The sequence below is a fragment of the Eublepharis macularius genome, chromosome 1, assembly GCF_028583425.1.
Source record: "Eublepharis macularius isolate TG4126 chromosome 1, MPM_Emac_v1.0, whole genome shotgun sequence".
NCBI classification, from domain to species: Eukaryota; Metazoa; Chordata; class Lepidosauria; order Squamata; family Eublepharidae; genus Eublepharis; species Eublepharis macularius.
This window is the reverse complement of record NC_072790.1, coordinates 138264468-138290844: the sequence shown is the minus strand read 5'-3', so window position 1 is coordinate 138290844 and position 26377 is coordinate 138264468. Positions and strand designations below refer to the sequence as shown.

At 40.9% G+C, this 26377-nt stretch overlaps 1 protein-coding gene across 1 annotated transcript in view; it reads right to left on the bottom strand.

Annotated features, from left to right (window-relative positions):
- Positions 1-9122: 9122 nt before the first annotated feature.
- PACRG (parkin coregulated) overlaps positions 9123-26377 on the bottom strand; it is a 456930-nt gene continuing 439675 nt past the window's right edge. Inside the window, exon 5 of the mRNA XM_054998188.1 lies at positions 9123-9586. Within this exon, the coding sequence (XP_054854163.1) occupies positions 9426-9586 (161 nt within the window). The 3' untranslated portion in view covers positions 9123-9425. The remainder of the gene's footprint in view (positions 9587-26377) is intronic.

The following is a 26377-nucleotide window of genomic DNA, read 5'->3' as shown; positions in this document are numbered from 1 at the left end:
GATGAGAAGAAGTCCATATTCTGTTCTATGACAAATTCTGAATATTGGCCGAACAGAGACAGGCTTGGTTTATGGAACCTCAGATTAGTGTTGACCATTTGGACTTTATGTCCTTTGGAGCTCAGCCAACTTCAATGGACTTAGAAGAGTGAAACTCTGTTTAGGATTGCACAGTCAATCTCCCCTGGCATCATATAGTCAAGCACACTTGAGTGTGTTTAAAACCAGTTTGATGTGCTCTGTCGATGTTCATCTTCTTGCAGAGGGGCTCTTGAGTCTTTCCTGTTCTACAGATGACACCCCCACAAATATTGACTTGCTGAGCAAGGAGGAACAGCAGCCACAAAAATACTGGCTCACTTTCTGCCTTCGTGGGATTGCCTGGTCATCTGCAGAGTGCAATTATGTGGAGGAAGTAGCTGTGTGCATACCCCTTCCCTGGGATCAACAATGTTCTGAAACCAGCATTACTGATCACAGGGAAGGGGTGTACATGTGGCCATTTCCTCTGCGTGGTTGCACTCTGCAGATGACCAATGACACAGAGGCAGCAAGCAGCACCAGAGCACTCTTGTCCACTCTCTGTCCCTGAGCAGTGAGTCAGTGTGTGCATGAGGGGGGCATCTGTACCAGGTCCCATGTAGTTTTGTTGTGTGATGACGTATTTTCAGTGTTTCTGGGGATCAAATTGACAGGATGCTATGAATTCTGTATCGGGATCTCACATGCAACCTATAGGTTTCTCCCACAGGTGAAAATAGTGGTTTTGAGTAGGCTGTATAAAGGTCAGAAAAAACAACATGGAGGAGGGGAAGTGGGTGGGAGAGCTAGTCACAGATTTCCCAACATCTAATTTAGGCCTCAGTGTTAGCCTATGTTGGTGTGGTTTTGATAATTATAAGTTGGCTGTGACTTAAGTTTCTCTTTTCACTGGTCTGTTATCTCCGATGATATTCAGTGTGACCATGCACTTGCTTAGTGGTGAGTATTCTTGCAGAAGGACCTGCTCAAGTTCCAAAACATAAAAGGGAGAATTCAGAAATACATTCCCCATTACATCCTCCTGCCCCTCATATTTCTTGGATGTCCCTATCTGAAAACTCTTTTGGAAATGTTGGCAGCTTGCACATCGTGGGAATGCCAGTGAATGTCCTCCTTGTTTTGTTTTCTCAAAATATGGACTTAATGTAGGGTGTGTGTAAGTCTTTCAGCATTCAATAAGTATGTGTGGGGGTTCCATTCTAGTCTTGGTCTATGCCCCTATTCTGTACTGAGCTTCAGTATCGTTTTCCTGTTGCTGACTTCAGAAGGTCATAATAAATCAGTGGCTTCACAGATAATCACAATCAGTAAGCATGCCTTCATGCATGCTGCAAGTGCAAATTACATAGATGCAAAATGCCTATGTCATAAAAGTTGTGTACCTGCTTTACTCTATACCTAAATTTTCATTTTTATTAGATTATTGCTGTACACTACTTAGAGTTTACTTTGGAAGAAACAGATTATTTAGATGATGATGATGGTATGATGATGATGATATACTTATCAATTGTTTCTATACTGATCCTGCAAAAACTTCTGACAAAGTTTATGATACTGCCTTTATTATGTTTATAATACAGAGTTTATACACTCTGCTGACAAAGTTTATAATACAAATATAGTTCACAAACAACTTTTCTTTAGCAAAATTTGGAAATCAGATCTAGAGAGTTTGGTCTAAATCAAGCAATCATTGAATAATGGTTGTTGGGGGTTTTCCGGGCTGTATTGCCGTGGTCTTGGCATTGTAGTTCCTGACGTTTCGCGAGCAGCTGTGGCTGGCATCTTCAGAGGTGTAGCACCAAAAGACAGAGATCTCTCAGTGTCACAGTGTGGAAAAGATGTAGGTCATTTGTATCTACTCAGGAGGGGTGGGGTTGAGCTGAGTCATTCTGTAAGAGTTTCCCAGGGTGTGGAATGCTAATGGCGGGAGGCTTCCCTGTATCCTGAGGAGGTTCTTTTGCATATGGATTGGTGCTTGATGTGCTAATCTTCTCTGCAGGGCTATTGTCGGGTGTGGAGTGTTTTGTTGGCCTTGTGTTTTTCAGAACTGGAGCCCATGCTCTGTTCATTCTTAAGGTTTCTTCTTTCCTGTTGAAGTTTTGCTTATGCTTGTGAATTTCAATGGCTTCCCTGTGCAGTCTGACAAAGTAGTTGGAAGTGTTGTCCAGTATTTTGGTGTCCTGGAATAAGATACTGTGCCCTGTTTGAGTTAGGCTATGTTCAGCCACTGCTGATTTTTCAGGCTGTCCAAGTCTGCAGTGTCTTTCATGTTCTTTTATTCTTGTCTGGATGCTACGCTTTGTGGTCCCGATGTAAACTTGTCCACAGCTGCAGGGTATACGGTATACTCCTGCAGAGGTGAGGGGGTCTCTGCTGTCTTTTGCTGATCGTAGCATCTGTTGTATTTTTCGGGTGGGTCTGAATACTGCTTGAAGGTTATGCTTTTCCATAAGCTTTCCCATCTGATCAGTAATTCCTTTGATATATGGCAAAAACACTTTTCCTGTAGGTGACTGTTTTTCCTTGGTTGTTTGATTCATCCTGGGTTTGATTGCTCTTCGGATTTCATTTCTGGAGTAGCCATTTGCCTGAAGTGCGTGGTTTAGATGATTAATTTCCTCATTGAGAAAGCGCGGCTCACATATCCGTCTTGCACGATCCACTAATGTTTTCATTATGCCTCTTTTCTGTCGGGGGTGGTGATTGGAGTTTTTGTGTAAGTACCGATCAGTGTGAGTTGGTTTCCTGTAGACCTTGTGACCTAACTGAAAGTTAGGACAGCAGAGACCCCCTCACCTCTGCAGGAGTATACCGTATACCCTGCAGCTGTGGACAAGTTTACATCGGGACCACAAAGCGTAGCATCCAGACAAGAATAAAAGAACATGAAAGACACTGCAGACTTGGACAGCCTGAAAAATCAGCAGTGGCTGAACATAGCCTAACTCAAACAGGGCACAGTATCTTATTCCAGGACACCAAAATACTGGACAACACTTCCAACTACTTTGTCAGACTGCACAGGGAAGCCATTGAAATTCACAAGCATAAGCAAAACTTCAACAGGAAAGAAGAAACCTTAAGAATGAACAGAGCATGGGCTCCAGTTCTGAAAAACACAAGGCCAACAAAACACTCCACACCCGACAATAGCCCTGCAGAGAAGATTAGCACATCAAGCACCAATCCATATGCAAAAGAACCTCCTCAGGATACAGGGAAGCCTCCCGCCATTAGCATTCCACACCCTGGGAAACTCTTACAGAATGACTCAGCTCAACCCCACCCCTCCTGAGTAGATACAAATGACCTACATCTTTTCCACACTGTGACACTGAGAGATCTCTGTCTTTTGGTGCTACACCTCTGAAGATGCCAGCCACAGCTGCTCGCGAAACGTCAGGAACTACAATGCCAAGACCACGGCAATACAGCCCGGAAAACCCCCAACAACCATCGTTCTCCGGCCGTGAAAGCCTTCGACAATACAATCATTGAATATTTTTTTCATCAGGAGCAAGATTCAGCTCATAACGAGATAATGATGAATGAATTTATTATATTCCTGCTGGGGTCTTATGCATTTTATAGCATACAATGTGCACACTATTGAAACCATTCAGAGTACAGGCAATGTTCACAGGCCATATATTTATACTGGAATGCTTTTCATAAAAGCTTTTTAAAAAACCCTTATTGCTTATGAATTGGCAATCTTATATGGTCAATGGAAAAAAATTACCCTACATTAAATGGTAAATGTAAGAAGACTTTTGTTATTTGCTGGAGGGGAAGACTGGGTCATTCAGCTGATGAAGGACAGAGAGAATAAATTCTAACAACCAGAAAACATATTGAACATTCAAGGAACTGAGACTATGGAACTTCAGGAAAATTCATTCAGCTTGCCCTCTATCAGATCACATGATTAAAATAACATTTGATAGATGCATAATTAATGTTATCCCATTGTGAAGAAAACCCTATATATTATGAAGCAAATGGTATTTGATGGCTATTTTTGACTCTTCCCTATGAATTTAGTGGGGGCTCAAGATCTGATTGTCATGGCAGCACAGAGTTGATAAGTAACCAGACACTTTCCATTAGTATTTTCTATAACTCTATGGGCTTCATAGACCCAATGTGGTATTCCCTACCAATAGCAAATAATTTTAATAATGATTATGATGTTGATGATGTATATGATGTTGATGATGTATATCCCACCCTTCACAGTGTCTTGCAATAAAAATTAAAACGAAACATAAATTACAGTAAAACAGTAAAACACAGTAAAAACAATAAGAGATTAGAAAATATCATAGACCAGCACACAAACCAATGACAACCCCAGAGGATCAATCTGGGAATGTCTTGAGAAACATGAAGTTTTACAAGCCTTCCAAAAGACAACTAAAAAAGAAGCCAACCAATTCTGGGAGGCTAGTCCAAAGGGAAAGGGCAGCCATCAAAAAAGCACTCAACCAATCAGACATTTTTTTGTCTGGTGGGGAAAAATTAACAAAGTTTGCTGGGCTGACCTAAGGTAGCACACAGTGAAACTCCACTCACACACAAGGCCATGGTGCCATTTTGGAGTTCAGCAGTATGAGGCAAAGGTTTGCTGTGGGTTATATCAGACTCTGAATGGTTGAAAAGCAGTGCTGTGGTTATATAGCAGCCATAGATATATATGTTTTTGGAAATATAAGGTGATCCCCTGCTCTGCAGTGCACCTGTTCAAGATACATCTCATACTTCCTATTTAATGATTAAGAATTCATGAGCCCTTAGCAGGATTACTGGGCCTAACACTATGTAGCGCTCTCAACCAAGTGGCTAATATTTTCTTAACCATTGGGCAGTGACGTTCAACAGGGAAGTGTTTAAAGACAGAAAAATATCTCATGGCCATTATTTCTTGCCTCTCATTGAATCCTAGCTCTCCTCTGTGCAGACACAGAGAAGAGATCCCAGCAGAAACTTAGTCCCGACGCTGCTCTTCTTTTAGTCTGAAACGGCCATTCTGTCCCTATACAGAAATGAATAGCCTTTACTGTTGAGGATTTCTCTGCTGGAGCATCTGTTCTAGACAAAGGAAACATATTAGCAGGGGAGATAAGGTGTGGCGAAGAGGTGTTCTAGCTTTTTAGACCTCTGCAGTATTTACTCAAAGGATATACTTTAATGGTTCAGCAGAGCATCTTTGTGGACATCTTTGTGTGGACATCTTTGTGTGTTCATAACAACAACAACAACAGTGTGCGTATATACCGTTTTTCTAGACATAATAGTGCTCCACTGAGAGTGATGAATAAAGTCAGTGTTATTACAGCTGGGGAGTTGGGGCTGAGAGGAGTGGCTTGCCCAAGGCCGCCTGCTGAACTGAAGGCAGTTGTAGGATTCAAACAAGCAGTGTTGATTTGCAATCCAACCACTTAACCACTATGCTGCAGCAGGACGACATGATACCATCTTATTAAAGTTGTTTCCTTCTTCCAGACCAAGGATTTCATGTCTGTCAGGTCTGGATATTTCTAAGATGTTTGCACACTTTTATATTTAATAAACTATCTTTCAGGCCACCAGGTGAAGTTGCTTGAGAATTCCAGCTCCCTCACATAATTTTTAGGCACGTCACTCAGACCTGTGTGGCACTGCCATTTGTTGATAACTGCACTGTGGACGAGAGGCTAGGCCTTTCTCCAGCCTTTCTCCTCTTGGTCATCAGTTCTGTTTTTGTAAGGGTGATGAGTAGGGATGCCAGCTCCAGGCTGGGAAATACTTGGAGATCTTTGGGCTGGAGCCTGGAAAAGGCAGAGTTTGGGGAGGGGAGGGACCTCAGCAGGGTAAAAAGCCATAGAACCCACCCTCCAAAGTAGCCATTTTCTCCAGGGGAACTGATGTCTACGGCCTGAAGATTAGTTGTGATGGCTGGGAGTTCTCCAGCCATCACCTGGCAGCTGGCAACCCTAGCTACGGTTGTCAGGTCTCCTTACTTCCCAGTGGGAGGGATACCCAGCACTTACTATTGCTCCCGTCAACCTCCCGTGCCAGCATGATGATGTCACTTCCTGGAAGTGATGTCATCCAGCAAGGCTGGGGAGCACATGTGTGTGTTGTGATGGAATGTGCTGGACCCAGGAGAGTGCCTGGGAGGCCTGTTCCCCACCTCTCACCCCACCAGCCAGGTAAGTGGTGGCATGGGCGAAAGGTGGGGGAATGGAGTCCCTAACCCTAGCTGACATGTGCTGGCTTCTTTCTGAGCGATGGAACTAAGGGAGATGCCAGTTTATAATTGCAACTCTCCTTTCTCATCATTTGAATGCTCTTTTAGCTGTCTGAAGTCAAGGAGCAGCTTCTGCTAAGCTTTTACATCAGAAACATACTTTCAGCCTTGTCTGTCCTGCTTATAGGTTATCATTAAAGAGATTTTCAGAACGTTCCTTCCTTTAAAGCAAGGTAAAGGTAAAGGTAGTTCCCTGTGCAAGCACCATTACTGACCCATGGGGAGACATGACACCACGGGGTGGTTTGCCATTGCCTTCCCCAGTCATCTACGCTATAAAGCAAGTAGTGATATATATTTTCAAGAACCATCACAAATGAACTATTTTCTCTGTTTGGTGAGGCAAATGGGTTCTTGCTAGTAGTATTTTCACAAGCAAAACAATTAGGACTATAATAGTTCAAACTGAACAATAATTCTGCCAATTTGTTCAAATAATAGTTATGATGCTACCAAAGTTAAGCACTTTTATGCCCCGGTATCAGTGGGAGATCAAAGTTAAGTACTTTTATGCCCCAGTATCAGTGGGAGATCTGACAAACTGAGCACTCTCCTATTTAATGCAATGGGACTTAAAAGTGTTTAACATTGGCTGGATCAGAACCATGCCCTCCTGCTCACTTCCCCTCACCCAGGCACCATAGTGAAAGTAAGCAAGTGGCAGTATTAAAAAAACCCAAAACATATTCCCACTTTCCTTTAAAATTGAAATGTTATTGCCTTTCATTTCAGCAGAGTTCCCTTCCACGCCATAATTGTCCTTCACTGTAAACATCTGAGATCAGAGCCCCAGTGTTCTACTGGGAGTTCTTTTAAAGTTCTCCTGTATGCAACCCCCATGGAAAATGCTACCAGAAAGGGTGTGTCCTGAGGAATGTTTATTGCTTTAGAAGCCCAAGCACTGCCAGCCTCCACAGCCGTACATGTAGCTCCTCTCTTGTGAATGCACTGATTCTTCTGTGACTGACGGCAGGCTTTTTGCATGAAAAAGAGCTGTGTTCTCAGTTAGAGCTGGTGCAGCAGCACCTCTCCCCCCACCCCTCACCCTTCCATCAGAAACAGGAACTGGAGGCTAGCTGGACCTATAAGTATTACATTTTGAGCTAAGCTGAAGCATTGCAAATGGGGAAGTGCAGAGAGGCAGTGGTGAGATGGGGAAAGAATGGAACTGTTGTTGCTTGATCGCTTTTCTGAATACTTACAGCCTTGTACATCCAGTAACTAAACAATCCAGCCAATGAGAACTGGCAAATGTAGAGGTCAGTAGGCCTTTTTTTAAAAAAAAATCATATATATTTTTAATAAATTCTGTTGTTTTTGTAGCAGGAAAACAGTTCAGCAGCGTGTGTGAAGCCCCTGTTGCAAAAGGGGGCTAAGTCACATGCTTTGTAAAACACTCTGAGTTACAGTGTAATTGCTTAGAAATGCCCATGCTCACAGGAACAAGGTTAGCAGTCCTGTAATCTGATTTCGTTTACATTCTCAAATCCCAACTGGTCTGCAATCTGCAGAAGAGCAAATCCCTAGTTTTTATTTGTGCTCATTCTGTGCAGTTTGTAGTCAGTGGGCATAGAATCTGAACAGAGCAGGATCATACACAACAGACAGGGTTCCCACCTTCAGGTTGGAATGGAGCCTGGGGAGGGACTTCAGCAGGATATAATGTCACAGAGAGAGCACTCCCTCCAAAGCATCCATTTTCTTCAGAGGAACTGATTTCTGTAGTCTGGGGGTCAGTTGTATTTCTGGGAGGTTCCCAGACCCCACCTGGCAACACTGTGATGTATAGATGAATAATCAAGCAGGCAAACAGCCAGCAACCTGAGGATGGATTGTAGCCACTTTGTTCTCTTGACTGCAGTCCAGAGGCTGGAAGTGAATCTTGCACATCAAATGATCTCCTCACTGTGACAATTAGTCCTGGTCCATAAGAAAGATGGTGCCATTTAGCAATAAGGGTTTTACAGTTGGGAAAACATACGTTGAGGCATATTTCAGGCATTACATACAAATGGCAATAGAGAAACGTAACAGTGACATTTAGCTTTTTCTTATGAGTGAAACTACAGGCAAACACCTCAATTAAAGTTTAATATGGCTGCCAGAGGCTAGATAACATTGCTTCAGAGGCCAAATCTGGGCCATAGGCCACAAGCTGCCTCTTTCTGTCCTTTCCAAACCAAGCTTATATATGCAAACAATTGTGAAAGTACTGCAGGGACAAACCAAACTAATCAATGGAAATGAAAGTCAGATTAGTACAAATAGCCAGTCAAAGAGATTTCATAGTGCTATCTGTAGAATATTTGCAAGGGAGTAAACCCCACTGAATAGAGCTGAGTAGGATTTTGAGTACAGCTGTTTGGTATGGCGTGGTAAAATACTACTGTGACACATTTGTTACTAAGATATCTTGTTTTGAGGTTGATATCTATATTAACTAGCCCCACCTTCACGTGCTATCCTTTTCTAAAATTTAGAAATAGCAGCTCATATTCTGTTATAAAAAAGGCAAATACCTAAAAACTGAGGTGACAAGGGTACAAAAATCACTAATTAATTCTATGAGGAGCTTTCTAATGGACTGCTTAAAAATCCCTCCTGAACTTGGTACACACGCTCAACAGTTTTATTGTATGGCAGAGCCCGTCATTCTGCCCAGCTGCAAGAGAGCCACTGCCAAATAGTTGTTTCTCCTATTAAGCAATCAACAGAAACTCTCCTCTTTACAGTCTTTGACATCACCCCCAGGGTAGGCGGACACAGAAGAACAATTGCCGAATTGCATATGAAAATTATAGTTTTATTGTCCATACAACTGAAGGTTTGACTGACTCCTGCTCCACTTAGCATTTGTGATAAAGGAGCAATTCTTTCATGGAACAAATAAGCACAGTACACCATTGTAATCTACGAAACAGACACTATTTATGTATTGGAAAGACTAGTTTCCCAATAGCACTAAGCAGACTAGGGGTCCAGAAACCACAGTTTGGGTAGCTGTACAGAAAGAATGAGTAACCAAATGTTAGACAGAGCTGGAGAACACAAACAGCATCACTTTTTTTGATACCACCTTCATTTGTTAGTTTAACAAGCACGATTGATACGTTGGGACCATGTATTTAATGTTTATGTAGGCATCTTCACCACCGTAGCGCTCAAAGGCTTCTAGTGTCTCTTGAATCAAGTCTCCAATGTTTTCACGTTTCTGCTGGCTGTAGTCAATGCCATCTCCTGAATTAACTAATTGGTTACAAGAGAAAAAGAGAAAAAAAATTAGGATCAAAGTTCTTCTAATCTATTTCAGTGGAATCTTTTTTTTAAAAAAAATATCCCACTGCAGACCATGTGCACTTATAGCAAATTCAAACAGCAGCTTCTCATACTTTTGGTGACACACTGTAGATCCCTCATCCCACAAACTTCTGATAGGAAGCCATCCTTGAAGACAGCATAGCCTTCAGTGTTACCTATTATTCTTGAATGGGAGACAACGTGCTGCCAAAGTGGTCTCTCTGTGTACAGTAAAAGTGCATGCATCCGAAATAGCTCATATACCACCAGAAATTAGACACATTTCTAATATGCCTTAAGGCTGCAGATCTTTGCTGCAGCAGTACGCAGACAGAATTGTGATATTCTAGGGATATATTACTGAAAAGATCTGAATCTGCTTCTCTGTGTAAGTTTATAGTTACCTTGAGACCTTTAGGGATAGGTGGGGTATAAATGTTTTAAAATAACATTTAATATAAATATCGGCCATAGGGGACATGACAGCAAATATGATAATGAATGCCTATGTATAGGTTTATTTCTACTATGTCCCTGTTGGAAAAATGGTAGATGAAAGGGCCAAGCCGAGCTAGACTTCTGGGAACCTGTTTTGAGGGAAGCCAGGTCCACAAGCCAAGAGACAAATAGGAAGTTCTGCTCCTAATGAGGAAACAGCCAGTCATCTGATACCCTTACATATTTTGGAAAACCAGGTGGGGTTTTGTTTACTATCAGCATAGCTCAAAAGGCTTATTTTAAGACTCTGCCAGTCTTTGAGGCCTCACCTAGGGTTGCCAGATATCTATACCCTCCCGGAGTAAGGGAGGAACCTGGCACTTACCTCATATCTGTTGTGTGTTCCATTTAGTGCTTGCATGATGACATCACTTCTAGATGTGATGTCATCATGCCAGCTCTGTGAAGGGTCAATATGACTCATTTAGGGCCAAAATCAGTCGCAAACAAAACACAGGAGCATTCCCACAGCTAGTGTGACGTCACTTCCAGAAGTAATGCTATCATGCCCCCTGGGAATGTGCATGCTATGCCTGTTCTTGACATGCCTACTAGTGGTGAGTAGAGATGGCCACGGAACGAACCACGGAACGAAATTCCGTACGGAACGGCTAATTGGTTTGTACTGAAACACGCGTTCCATGAGAACGCGTGTTAACGGAACAAACAAATTTTTCCAGCCATTCTGTGGCTGGGTTCAGAGTTTCACAGACGCCGCACCAGTTTCAGCCTGTCGGCTGAACCCAGCATGAAGTCTATGAAACTGACAGCCTCTGTGCAGGAAAAAGGGGCTGTCAGTTTCACAGATCCCGTGCTGGGTTCAGCCAATGGGCTGAAACTGGCACAGGGTCTGTGAAACTGACAGCCTCTTTTCCTGCTGCCCAGGCTGTCAATTTCACAGACTCTGGGGTCTGTAAAACTGACAGCCTGGGCAGCAGGAAAAGAGGCTGTCAGGCTGGTTCCAGCGCAGGGTCTATGAAACGACAGCCTCACAAACCATGAAACACGAACTGGGAAAAGGTCAGAAGTTCATGGTTCATGGAATGCTACAAACCATGAGTCACGTGGCATCAGGTATCGGTTCCTCTGGAGGAAATGGCACATTTGGAAGGTAGACTCTCTGTAATCATATCCCAAGTCCATGTTTCCCAGGTGCCATCCCCAAATCTCCAGGAAATTCCTAAGCTGGAGCTGGCAACCTTAAGCTGTATTCTAGTTTGTATTTTCCAATGGTGAACAGAAGGAGGGATAATTGCAGTGAATTAGTGCCTGTTAAATACCAGGAACTGGATCAGATGATCCATACCAGATTGTGCCACTCTTGGGTACTGGAAAGTGGGAATGAGAATATGCCTTTCCTAGTACCCAGCATGCCTGTCCTGCCCCCATCACCACTGCTCATCCATAGATATAAACTTTTTTTTAATATAATTTTTATTGGATGGGTTAACATACAATCAAGATTATAACAATTACATTTTCCTTTGTTTCCCATGGTTATATGCTTCCCACCCCTCCCCTTCCCCTTTTCTGCATTGACTTCCAACAGCACTCCAACCCCCTGTTTTCTAATCTTATTTCTAAATCCTAGTTGTCACTTTTTTTTTTACTGGTAAAGATCTAAACTATATCGTATCTTATTTAATAACTTTCAAAAGACCATAATTGTCCTTTAACATCCCATTTTTTCTCTAAATATTTTCTCAATTTCCCCCAATCCTCAAAGTATCCCTTTGGATCTTGATCCTTCAGTTTTCTTGTTAATTCGTCCATTTCCGCCATGTACAACAATTTTTGTGTCCATTCTTCAATTTCTGGTATTCCTTCTCTCTTCCAATGTTGTGCATATAACATTCTTGCCGCTGTTATCATATAATACAATAGTACTCTATCTTTTCTATTAACGTCCTCTAAATGCAAGGATAATAATAACATTTCTGGATTCTTAACAACATTATATTGGAGTATTGAAGACATTTCAGCACATATTTTAGACCAAAAGTCTCTAGCCTTGCCACAAGTCCACCACATATGAAATAGAGAACCTTCATGCTCCTTACATTTCCAACACTTGTTAGATAGCTGTTTGTTCGCAATGGCTAACTTCTTCAGTGTTAAATACCATCTATATATCATTTTATAGCCATTTTCTTTAATACTGGTACAAGTTGAAATTTTTAATGTATTTTTCCACAATTGCTCCCAAGCTTCCATCATAATTTCATTATTACAATTTATCGCCCACTTTACTATTTGAACTTTCACTGTCTCATCTTCTGTATACCATTTTAATAACAATTTATACATTTTAGAAATTGCTTTGTTATCATCCCCCAGCAAAAGTTCTTCTAGCTCTGAATTTTTAATTCTAAAACCTGTCCTCCTTTGATCTGACTCAAATAAATCTTTGATCTGTCGGTATTGTAGCCAGCCATATTTGAATGGTAATTCCTCATTTAACCTAAGTTTCAACTCATTATTTTCTATTTCTATAAGCTCTTTAAAGGTAAGCCATTCTTTTCCCTTATACTCTAAGTTCGGGTTGATTACTTCAGCGGGAACAATCCATAGTGGTTTCTCTTGATCAATGAACTTTTTATATTTTAGCCGGGTTAGAAATAAATTCCTTCTCAAATAGTGGTGCTGGAACATTGCATCCATTTTATGTTTATCGTACCACAAATATGCATGCCATCCAAAAAGCTTGTTATATCCTTCCAACGTTAACAATTTATGATTGTATAAAGACACCCATTCTTTTAGCCATACTAGACACATTGCTTCATGGTATAATCGAAGATCAGGTAACTGCATTCCTCCTCTTTCTTTCGCATCACAGAGCACTTTCAATTTAACTCTGGGTTTCTTTCCTGCCCACACAAATTCCGATATCTTCCTCTGCCATTTTTCAGATTGTTTTTTGTCTTTAATAATTGGTATCGTTTGCATCAGAAACATAATTCTAGGCAGCACATTCATTTTAACTGTGGCAATCCGACCTAACCATGATAAATTTAATTTGTTCCATTTTATCATATCCCTTTCAATTTGTGTCCAAAGCTTTTCATAATTATTCTTAAACAAGTCAATATTTTTAGCTGTCAGCTCTATTCCCAGATATTTGGTTTTGTGTACCACCTCACAGTCTGTTACTTCCCCCAATTCTTGTTGCTTCTTCTTGGTCATACTTTTGGTTATTATTTTTGACTTTTTTTATTTATATAAAAACCTGCCAAGCCTCCAAATTCTTTAATCTTGTCTAGTAATCCTGGCAGACTTTGTATTGGGTCTTCTATTATAAACATCACATCATCTGCGAAAGCTCTCAACTTGTATGAAGATCCCTTTATTTTAATTCCTTTTATATTTTCATCATCTCTAATCTGCCTTAACAATATTTCTAAGACCATAACAAGCAGTAATGGTGATAGTAGACAGCCTTGTCTTGTTCCTTTTCTTATTTCAAATTTCTCTGTCGAGTCGTCACTGGCACAGATTGTCGCTCTCTGTTTCTTATAAATTGACTTTACTGCTTCTATAAATTCTTTTCCTAAATCCATCTTCTCCATTGATGCAAACAAAAAATCCCAATTCAAGTTGTCAAAGGCCTTCTCTGCATCCGCAAAGAAGAACCCAACTTCTTTATCTGGACGTTTATCAAAGTACTCAATGGCATTTATGACCACCCTCAGGTTGTCTTTTAGTTGTCTATTAGGCAAAAATCCAGCCTGTTCTTCTCCTACAAACGTTTAGATATAAAGGTTTAATATGACATATACAAATAAAATCTAATGGCTTGCATCGTACTATTCCACCCTTTAGCCTAAGAAGAATTCCTTCAATGGAATTTGTTCTTAACAACAACAACAACATTTGATTTATACACCACCCTTCAGGACAACTTAACGCCCACTCAGAGCAGTTTACAACAAAAAAAACCCTTCCCACATAATACAATCAATTTTTGTTCTTTGAAGAAAATGATAAATTATGTCATTGTCAATAGGCCAAATTATTTGAAATCTTCTATGGATTAATCTTTTCCCTCTGTTCTGTGGTAAAGCAGCTTGGGAACTCACTGCTAATATATATTTGTAGCAAGATAGTATATCTGTTCATGTAAGAAATGAAGCCTAGATGCCTGGGCAAATATGGAACAAACATAAAACTATGACGTATTATCTCCTCCCAGGACTTTGACAAGGTGTGCATCCTGATCTGAAATACATTTATGCAGAAGTAAATCTCACTTACTTCAGTTGAAAGTGTTTCCAAACTCTTACTTCAGATTAATCTCAATAGTGCTCAATGAGAGACTACCTTGCAGGTCCTGATCATTAGAGCATGACTATATAAGAGAATACCCTACAAACCCTTCAGCGTAAATATATTCAGAATCATACCAAAAATAATTTGGCAGTAAGTGCTGAATAGCTTAGAAGCCTGGAACAAGACACTGAGTTTACAGGCCCCTATATCTTTGGCTTTAACCCAGCTTGGATATATAGTGACTAAAAGTGTTGATTGCAAGAAGGTTTGGTGGCTTATGTGACATGAGTTGGGCTCAGACTTGTTCATTACAGACAGTTGTCTGCTCCATAAAATTCACCAACTTTCCTGGCACTATTTATCTGTTTTTAGAGAAGCCAACAACATAATGATGAGAAAAACCAAATCATCTTCTCTTCTTGACATTCTCTTCAGAGCCAAGCAGTACTAAGAGGATAAGGTAAGTTTCTTGCAGTTGTATATCTTGAATAATAGCCCCCAGGAAATGATCTATGAGGCCTCAAGACCTATCCAGATGCTACTTTGCCACTAGGATTCTAGCCAAACTAAAACTGGATGTGGGACTCAGGCTCACTGAGAAGAGAACAAGTGAACCAGGAGATCCCATGTTTATTTGGAACATTGGATCTTCCCAGTTTGCTTACTATCTTCCTTTGCTGAAGAGAATGAGAGTATGAACCCAATTCCAGCACCCAATTACATTTCTACAGCAATACTAGGAGTGGTTATTTCTGCTCAGTCTAGCACTGACTTATAAATAGGTTCACTTTGAAGTGGACGTTTCAAGTTGAATGCTCAGAATGGAGTTCATGGGTGTTGGTATTGTACTGACATAGCTCTGTAAGGGACTCCACAGAGTGTGTGATGTCACTACACTGCACACAAATATATTTTTCAATATACTTTATGTCAAAGTGGTTGCTTTGTCTTCTCTCATACCCATGCCCCCCTGTATGGTATCATCACTTCTGATTTTCCAGGACGTTATTGCTTTGTAAGACTCCTGTAACATTGAAGCCACATCCTGGATTTATCTAATCTGGTATCCATGGAATCTGCCTTTGGAAACATCTAAGAATGAGCATATGGACACAAACATAAAAAGAAACAGCATGGAGAACTTTATGTCAAAATTGGGCCAGGGAGCATAGGAAAAAGGAATTAAACCAGAGCACAACTCCTCAAGATAAATAGCTCACAATGAAAAAGAATGGATGTGCCACAAAGATGAGATGCAACACTTGAACACTGTGGTCTCCATTAAGTTCATGATTATGAGGATACAACTGCAAGTCCTTTGAAAGAACAGTAGCATTATTATGGACTTCCTTTCAAAACAGTCTATACTGATACCTTACTATTAGTGATCTTTTGTCTCATTTGTATTCATCTGCTTTATTTGTGGCACTGCAAATCACAGACTGTACTAATAGAATCCTGACACTTGCTGGCCCAGTCATAAATCCTTGCAGTCTCACAAATACAGGTGCAAAGTAGTGCTCTCTGAAGTCTAAACAACCAGAAGAATATGGATTTGCCCCACATTCTACCCCTTACTACAGCCATAACATCCTGTTGTAGCTTGGTAGCATGTGGCCAGGATAGGAGACCAATGGTTTCTCTCACATCTGTGCTAGCATCTGGTTCCAGAGTCAGTACATAGAAACAAGTAGTGTTTGTGCATTTGCACTGGAATCCTTCCACCCACTGGGTGAACTTGGGCCAGTTAATCTGTCACTTCCTCTCAGTGTAGCCTACCTAACAGTGTTCTCGGGAGGATAAAATGAGGAATAGAAGCTGTCTTGAGCTCCCTAGAAGCAAGGTGGATAAAAGTGTACTAGACCAATAGTATAGCTGCATCCTAAGATTTGTTGCCCTGGTAAACAACTCCTTCCTTTATACTCGTCATCTTTAAAGATGATTTTCAGAACAGTGATCTCTGTCACCTTTGTAGTGTGTGTTTCTGTGTGTGTGTGCATGCATGTGCATGCGTGTGTGCGTGTTTGCATGTGCGTGTGTGAATGCAATTCAGTCTTGAACGATAATGTGAATGCTTCCACCCAATTCTGTGCTCTATATTATCACACATGGGGCCATATCAAGGGCTGCAGGGCTCAACCATGCAAAGTAGACTTTTGGTCCCTATTTTCTTTATCAGAGTTGCTGGTCAGAGGAGGAAGCTATACAGATGGATCAGGCACACAACACACAACCACCCTAGGCTAGGAAAACAGGTGAAATTAGGCCAATCTGGTGCCACTGGCTAACTTCAGCCTGCCCATTACCCCTGCCCACGAAGCTGCACTATTTGCTGGACAAGCAAATCTTTGGATTGAGCTATATTCTTTTCTCTAGCTTAAGCAGAGTTCAGTTTTAAGATTCTGTTTCCCACTATCAAAGCATTAGCTGCCTAGAGAAACAAGTTTAGGTCTGGGGGTGACAACTGGACTGCTGTTGAGACATGGTGATTGTTCAGTTTTGTGTTGAAAAATTCAGGAGAAGAGGCAGGCAAGCAAAATAATTCTGCAAGAAATGGTGACTTGGAAGATTGATTAAAAGGTACTCTGAGAGGGTCAGGCAATAAGGGAGTCAGCTATAAAAGATGGCACAAAGTGATGCAGATATCATTACGAACAACATTCGCCATGTGCAAGGCTCATATTCTCAAGACAGCCATTGTTCCTTCTAATTTTATGATGACACAGTTTATAAGCACTGCTACCAAAAAGGCTATTTCAGCAGAGAAGTCACCCACTAAGCACCATAATAGTTGCCCTGCACAGCTACAGGAATTAGCAAAGATGGGAATGATTAACCCATCAGAACAACATCCACCCCTGCATTTGCCAGCATTAGACTGATGAGTCATACTGATTTCCTCAGCACACCTAGGGCTAAGCATCTAGCCATAATAATAATTAGAATGAGTACATGGGGTGGGTGGGTGGGAGTTGCCACTGGTGTGCAGAGCTCTCAATCTGCCCTTCTCTAGGGTAATGTTATTTCTGTATTATTTATTGTATAGCAAACATGTAGGCAACTGAAAAAAAGCCTTATGTATGATGCCAGAACCTGGATTGGATTCAAGCTGTTTATTGAAGCTTCCCTTAGTGGCAGAGAATTAATCAACATGAAGGAAATTTTGGAGAACACATCTGTCATGCCATGCTCCCAAAGTGAAATGTCTAGCAGACACAGCATGAAGTAAGGGCTCTTGTCCTATTGTTATTACTATGCATAGGAAAAGATCTCATTTATTGGAGAGCAGAGCAGCTGATCTGGAGCCCGGGGATTAGAAATGTTATGAGCTCAAATTAAGGGTAATTCCTAGATTAAGGCACAAGGCCTATGATCACGCATAGAAAAGTGTTCATTATAGGTGAATCTGATTTTTTAAACAATATTAGACAATTATATCAGGGATGAAGCAATCCTTTAATTGCAACCATGGAGAGCCAGGGTGGTATCCTGGCTAGCAAGCAGGACTTGGCCCAGGGAGGCCTACCTCCAAACATCTCCTCAGCCTTGAAGTTCATTCATGACAATGAAGCAATTGTATATCTCAGCCTATCCTGCCCCACAGGGTACTTATCAGGATAAAACAAGATAAACCCAATGGGTTTCTTGGAGGAAAGGTAAAATAGTGATCCAAGTTTTTTTGTTTTAAAGACTGATATATTTCTGATACAGGCTGATGTTCTGTTACTAACAGAATCAGGAAGATTAATGTTTTGTTCCTAAAATTTCAGATATTCAAGCATCTTTGAATCTGTATATCCAGAGGAGTTAGCCGTGTTAGCCTGTAGTAGCAAAATCGAAAAGAGTCCAGTAGCACCTTTAAGACTAACCAACTTTACTGTAGCATAAGCTTTCGAGAATCACAGTTCTCTTCGTCAGATGTGTCCCTCCACGCATCTGATGAAGAGAACTGTGATTCTCAAAAGCTTATGCTACAGTAAAGTTGGTTAGTCTTAAAGGTGCTACTGGACTCTTTTTGATTTTGAATCTGTATATTATCTGTATATTATTTTTAAGGTTTTAGAAATATAATTCTCTCTTTTCTATAATTGAGATCATTCTTCACTAAAGATAGCATAAGTGGCTGGAGCCTAAAAAGTTCAGAGGGGTGCAAAGGTTCCATCCACTAGTTCCATCAATATGCACCCCACCAGTACATCCCCCACCCCGAGTTGCATGTATCTTCAGGTATATATTAGATATCAGGCTAAACTTAAGGAACTAGTTTTCAGTATTAAATTTTCTGTGGAAGATCTTTAGAACTATACAGCATTCTATACATATTCTTACGGTTTTTCATGTTCCTCTTACAAGCAGAGCTAGTTACCTCTATTCAAAATATTTTAATCTTCTAGATATGTTCAAACACCTGTGTTCAAATCAATGACACTATACTTGCCCATGCAAATGACCTTTTCCAAAGGTCTCAAATGTTATAAAGACATGAATTGAAATTGGAACAGGCATACAGCCAGAAAGGTAGAAAAGTCACTTCCCAAGATTTTAATAGTTCAAGTCTATCCTGGGTCTTTTTGAAAAGAATTGGATTGAAAGAGATTTCTGAAGGTTCTTTGAAGCTGGCTCTAGACTTCCAGCTTAAATCCCTTTGTAACAAAGATTCAAGCCCAGAGTCAAAGGCTATTCAACCATTTTAGTGGAGAAGCATAAAATACTTTTTTTGCATTAGTTTCACTCCTCAGGGGCTCTAATCTGATTGATCATTACCATCATTCCATTCCATTCAAAGCATTTCATGAAGCATAGGGTTGAACACAAACATACACATGAATGGCCAGAGAGCTGCCTAGTTTCCAGCTTGCTGCATTAAATCAATTTAACATCCATCTGGACACATTAGGTTCACAGGTAGACATAGGCACAAAAGTGACACGGGGCTTGGGTCAGGACAGGAGTGGACTTCTAGATAAGTTCCTGAGAACAGTTGCGTCATTTAAACAAGCCATATTTTAACTCCTGTTCTCATTGGGAAACAGAGGAACTAAAGTGAGGTAAAAGCAGTCTTACAGATTCCTTTTTGAAAGAGGAATATCATGTTTGTGGCACTCTTTACTATGTGAATGTTAATGGAATACACCTTATGCCTACCTTTCTCAGGCCATCCGTGTTCATTCAGAGGACTATGTTCTGTAGGCTGCTTTTAACTTGAAACCTACGTGAGACTTGTTCTGATCTGCCCAATGTTTTATGTTTTTATGCACTAGCTGCGGAGCTTTGCTATTTATTAGAAGCACTGACATTCCACCCCTCTCTAAAACCTCAATATGAAGGGTTGCCAACTCCAGGCTAGGGAATTCCTGGACATTTGGGATTGGATCTTGCAGAGGATGGGATTTGGGTAGAGGTATGCGTTTGTGGTCTCCCAAGGTGGCTCTCATGGTACGTGTCCATGCTCCTTAAAGACAGTACGTACATTTTATTTCATATGTTTTTGCTATTTAGAGTTCCTTGAATCTATTCACTGTGATTGGGGTAGGCAGCACATCTTATTTTGGCACACAGGGAACTCATATAAGAAGCACAAGTTGTGTGTCTGAAGTTTTTTCATTGGTGGCAGAGACAAACAGAGCAGCTTGCACTGTTCCTTGTTTCTCCCTTTCTTTCAAGATTGATCTTAGATTTCCTCTGAGTATAATTTGATGATTCTGCAACCATTTATTATCTGCTTAACTGGTTCTGCAGCCAACTACAGATTTTCCAAGCCACTTCTCCTATACTGACAGGGCTCAGCTGCAACTACTCAGGAACAAGATCTTGGGGTTGCAGTGTAAAGTTCATTGAAAATGTCATTGGGTGCTGAAGCAGTGCAAAAGCAGCTTCTGTGTTGAGAACTAATAGGACTGAGAGGCTGGATATCAAAGGCAAGCATCTGCATGCCATGAGGGCTTTTAATGGGTGCAAAAGAAACAGAATTCCTTCCCAAGCACTGGGGCCTGATCCATATGGCCTCCCCCATGGCTATTTTTTTGCAACTAATTTAAAAGTTTGGGGCCTGAACATGAATTGTCAGCATCATGCTTGGTTTGGCCTTCACTCTGTCTAGAATGAAAGGCAAAAGCATATGGAGATTTTTCATTTAGGAAAACAGACCCAAACAACTAGAACAGTGGATATTTTTCTCTCCTTCACGGGCAAAAAATGCCTTCTTCACATCAAACACATATAAGAACTTACTACCAGTATAATGGATACTAGCTTAGTCTGATTTTGAAAAGAATATTGAATTCATGGAGAGGGTGAACATTGGCCTGATACAGCAAGGCAAATCATGTGTGTGCACATGTGCAAAGGTGCAAAAGCTGTTTCTTGTCTTGGACCCAGGTGCTTGAGCTGATTTGTATGAATGGAGCAGGCATTGGCAGCAATGCTCCATTTTTTTTGGTCTGACACGTAGGTATTGCGCATTCATCAGTGGTACCACCCTTTATAACACTGATCATCAGACTAATTTAAATTAGCCATCTTAAAACAACAGACCAGTTTTAATAACGTTAATCATTTCTTCATTCTTATTGTCCTTCCCTAGCTTCCATAAAGGAAAGAAAGTTTGATAAGAAAAGAACTGACCTGTAACATATGTATTGATTGTATATTTATAAATATCATATATTGTCATCTAGAATAGTGCTACCAAAAAGAGAGTAAACAGCCCCCATAATGGAAAGTAGCACACAGCAGCTTCTGTCACTTTATCTGCCAAGCTGGCTTCTTATTTCCTCACAAATTGGAACCATTGCCAGTATCACTGGGCAACAGCAGTGGGGAATGTGCCTGTATCATGGCCCCTTGCTCACCAGTGAAACACCTCCTAACTAGACCCATTCCTCCTTTTCCCTCATCAGCCATTATTTATCCCGCTCCATCCCTTTATGATAATATTCTTCCAATCTCTGTCCCATTGCTCCCCATACTTTTTTCCTCTTGATTTGAGACCCTTGCAAGAAATCCAGCTAGAAATCCGTCCTGTTGGGAGTCAATGGTACCTAATAGCATTTACTATATGCTGGAATGTACAGGTATGAATTGAAAATGGACCCATCTAGAAATACCACTTCTGGAGGGAGAGGAGGAACAGATATCAACAGAAAAAAATTAGAAATCTGGTTTCAATCTGATTTCGATGACCAATCTGATGGGTGTTAGCAACTTGGTCAAGGAACTGAACTAATGTGAGTGTGCTGGGAATAGTTAATTGTTGCTGTTCAAAAAACTTGAAAATGAGCCAAGGTAGCAGCAGTTATCATTGGGTTTCACTTCAAGGAAATATCAGATGCACCCTTCTGAGTCCAGAAGTTTCTTTTGAATTTTTTTTTTAAAAATGAGATATTGAAATGAAAACAAAGCTACTTATTTTTTAATGGCACACAGCATTAGTACATACTAATTCCAGGAAGGGATCAGTGGGGTGGGACAAGGTCTTTTAAAAATGGATTATCATTGAGAAAGTATTTACCCTTCTTCAACAATCTTAGCCAAACAGCATGCTCACCAGGAGACAGAACATGAAGCAAATTGCACAGTGGCCTTGGTACAGTGTTTGTACTGTTGCAAAACAATGAAGCAGAGCACAAATCCTGCTGGAAAAGTCAGAGGAATCACACTTTGTTCCAATATGCTAGATCTGTTGTAATGCATTAAAAAAAAAGTTCTGACACACAGAGTTAGAATCTCTGACATAGGTTTATAGACATTTCTTTCTTATACAAGATGACATATGATGTCCGAAGGTAACCCTAGTGAGTTTATGGTTAAGATGAGATTTGAACAGTATTCTGTCAGCCAGTATGTTACATGAACCCCCATCAGGATTGCCAGACCTCCTATTTTGGTGAGATACTTCCTGCCCTGGCCCCCACTGCTCCTGCTGCTGTTCAGTAGAACAGGAGGAAGAAAATGGGGAAGGTGTCATTGTGCTGATGCCATGGCATCACTGCTGGTAAAACCCAGAAGTGATGTCCCCACATTGGTGCAATGTTGATATATTATGGTCAAACTGTATGGATTTGGGGCAAATCCTGAAGTGTCATGCTGAGTTTCTGACATGATGGTGTCACTTCCTGGTTCATGCCGGAAGTGATGGTGCGGCATTGGCATGATGCTGTTCATCATGGCTCTGCTCCCAGGTCATACACAATTAAGGAGCAGAATCAAGATAAGTACAAATCTCAGTAAGACTGATCTGGAAGCATTTCTAGCCAAGCCACAAAAGGTCAGGCCAGGAGGAACCAAGGGGTTTGGGGTGTGCTTATGTGAAGCCTACAGAGGAACGGGAGGACAAGGCTGCCTCTTCTGTCTCTACCCTGTGCTTCCAAACATAAAAACATGAGCAACTGTATTGGATCCAATAAATGGTCCATCTGGTCCAGCTTCCTCTTTCATGCAGTAGCCAACTAGATGCCCTTGCACCAGGACATGGGGGCATGGATTGAGAAGCTGCCGGTTCTAATTCAATTTCATAAAAATACAATCTTCACTTTTTTAACACAAATAGTACAGGAGCTCAACACAAACATCACTGATACCGTTGGGATTAGCGGAGTGATCTCACTGTAAAATTTAAATGTGTTCTCAAAAAATGTAAAAAGTCTGTAACATTTACATTACATTTTCTTTAAAGCAAGCAAACTAGTCAACAGGATGTGAGTGACCTCTGATTCCACATTATTCTGATCTCTTTTTTATTTTACAAATATCTATTAATAGTGGATACTGTTCATTATTAATTTTCTGGTTACTGGAGCAGAAAACTTAAAAAGCAACCACAGTGGTTAAGGCTTCTCAAGCTGAGTGCAAGAAATGGCTCTGCAGACTTTGAGACCTTTTTTGCAAAAGCACAGGGCCAGGATTGAACACTTGTACTTATGAAGGTTAAAGAACTGGCAGCAGTGGAAATTTAGCCTGCTGATTTATCTTCAAGCCAGGTATAGTCCAGACAGCTGCAATATGAGTTTCCTTATAAATCCATGGCAATAACCTTAACTCTGACCTCTGTGGGTGGGCAAAGGGGATCAGAATTTCATTCTTTATACTGTTCTTTCCTTTATATTTTTAATGGGCAAGGCATGTCTGGTGAAGACCATTTCTATTGTATTTTTCAGCTGAACCAGTGTACACAATACATTTTAGGTATGCTGCCTTCACTGGTTTGGATTATTTTGGGAGAGTCACAATAAAGGGATGAACATTTAAAGCTTTTTTTAAAAAAAAAACCACATTCTTTTTCAATACAAAGCTTTAATTTAAAATTGCCTTTTCTTTACAATTGTGTATTATTTACATCTGGGTAAATAATGTGTTGAAATCTTTATTTACAATTCAGAATGTCATCAGATAAAGGAAGGAGAAGAATGATTGCAAATTACTGGGTAAACTCTTGTTTATTACCTGTCCTGTGCATCTGAAGCTGATGCTGAAACTTTCCAGAATGCCATAAATGGAACAGAGGAGAACTGAATCCTTGTCCTTATACATCTTGTATGCTCCTAACCATGTCCTGCAGGCTGTCATTATATGCAATTAACTTCAGTGGGATTTATAGCCATATAACTCTGAGCAACGTGGCAGCTGTAATTTCATTTGTAAATCCAGATACACATTGGGGTAAATTGCATTTCCCCCATTTTAGAAACGCAATAAGGAGAATTAAAAGTGAAATCTCAATGTTACATGCTTCTCATTCCACTGACTTCAATGGATTTAAAGGGTGTAACTCTGTTTGGATAGCACTGTAAATGAAAGAATAAAGGCACACTTCTTTACTCTGAATGAATTATTGTCACCAAATTGTAAGTATTCCAGATTGATGTATACTGAATACTGATTCTGTTCTCACAGTTATTAGTATCCATTCAGGCTGCCACAAGAGCATCTGTTCTTGATGTGTTAATGTGAATTGGCTAATCACCCCCATAACTCAGCCTTGCAAATAGGTTACTAGCCCTCAAAAGGTATCGCAATGTATATCAATGTAATTATTTGTAGAGTAAAAGAACAGATGTCTGCAAAGTTTACAGGAGTTTATAAAGGCTGCCTGGAAGTAATTTCTACTTATTTTAGGTGATCAGGCAAGTGGCTGTTTATAACTCTGCCACACCTGCTCAGTGGCCTGCTGCTCAGTGGCCCGTTGTAGCCATTTTGCTCAGCACTTTGCAGATAAAATCTCTCACATCCATTCTGACTTAGACTCTACATTAGCAGTAATGGGATCAGATGATGCCAGGGTGCTGACCTGTCTGGTTGTTTGGGATAGTTTTCAATTTATTCAGTCTGGGAATGTGGACAGGATCCATGGAGGTTTGAGGACTACCACCTGCTTATATGACCTTTGCCCTTCCTGACTACTTAAATCCATGGGGGAGGGGGGCTTGCTGACTGTGTCTGACAGGTCGTTAATGCTTCCATGAGAGAGACTGGGTGGTCACCTAAGCCTTGAAATAGGCTGCAGTGTGTCCTCTTCTAATGAAGCCTACTTTGGACCCAAGAGATGTCAATAACTATTGACCAGTCTCAAATGTTCTGTTCCTGAGCAAGATAATTGAACAGGTGGTTGCTGGACAACTCCAGAGATCCCTGAATAAAGTAGTTGTTTGGATCCATCTCAGTTTGGTTTCAGGCCTGGTCACACAACTGAAATGACCTTGGTTGCCCTGGTGGATGACCTGTGCCAGGAAACAGACAGAGGGAGTGCCACTCTGTTGATTCTCCTGAACTTCTCAGTGGCTTTCAATACCATTGATCATGGTATCCTTCTGAATGGCCTTTCCATGTTGGGATTGGGAAGTACCTTCTGCAGTGGTTCCAGTCCTACGTGGAGAACAGGTTTCACAGTGTGGTGCTGGGGGATTTCTGCTCAGCCTCTTGGCCTTTTGCCTGTAGGTTCTCTCATAGTTCCATCTTATCCCCTATGCTCTTTAACATCTACATGAAATCTCTGGGTGAGATCATCAGGAGATTGGGGCTGGGTTGTCAAAAATATAGAGAGGACACTCAGATCTATCTTGCACTTCCTGCTGATCCCTGGGAGACTGTAGAAAGCCTGGTGTCTACAGACAGTTTTGGAGTGGATGGGGGCTAATAAACTGAAGCTCAATCCTAACAAGACAGAAGTACTAATGGTGAGCAGAAGGTCTGACCCAAGATTTACTCATTCTGGGTGGGCTTGCATTCTCCTTGGAGGTGCTGTATTTTGGGGATGCTCTTGGACTCTGGCCTACAGCTGGATAAGTAGGTGGCAGCTTTTATGGTTAGCCAGATGTGACATTTCCTGAGCAGAAAAGATCTGGCCACTGTGGTACATGCCCTGGTCACATCTAGATTAAATTACTGCTCTGTGCTCTGTGTGGTAATGCCCTTGAGAAATATTCGGAAACTTCAGTTGGTGCAGAATGCTGAAGCCGGTGTCTTGAGCTTGCCTGCAGGGAGAGCTGAATATACATGTAATAATTAAATTAAATTAATTAAAATGACTGGAGTAGGTTGTAGGGACTGTATTACTCCAGTCTTGGCCCATCTACATTGGCTCACAATTTGTTTCTGGGCACAATTCAAAGTGCTGGTGCTGAACTTTAAAGCCCTATATGGTTTGGGACCAACATAACTGAAGGACCTCCTACTCCCTTATGAATCTACCTGACCACTGTGGTCATCTTCAGAGTCCATATTTCTGCTGCCCATGCCTTCTGAGATTAGGCAGGTGGTAACCTGGAAGAGGGCTGTCTCAGTAGTGGCATCAAAACTCTGGAACACTCTCCCCAGGGAGATTCTGTCTCCTTCTGTTGTCATCTTCCTCTAGAAGATGAACACTTCTTTGTTTGGTTTGGTGTTCCCTCAGTGATCCATCCTACCTGCCCAATGTTTTAATTGTTTTAAATGTTTTAATTGTTCTTTTTATATCTTTGATTTTTTTAGCTCTGGTTT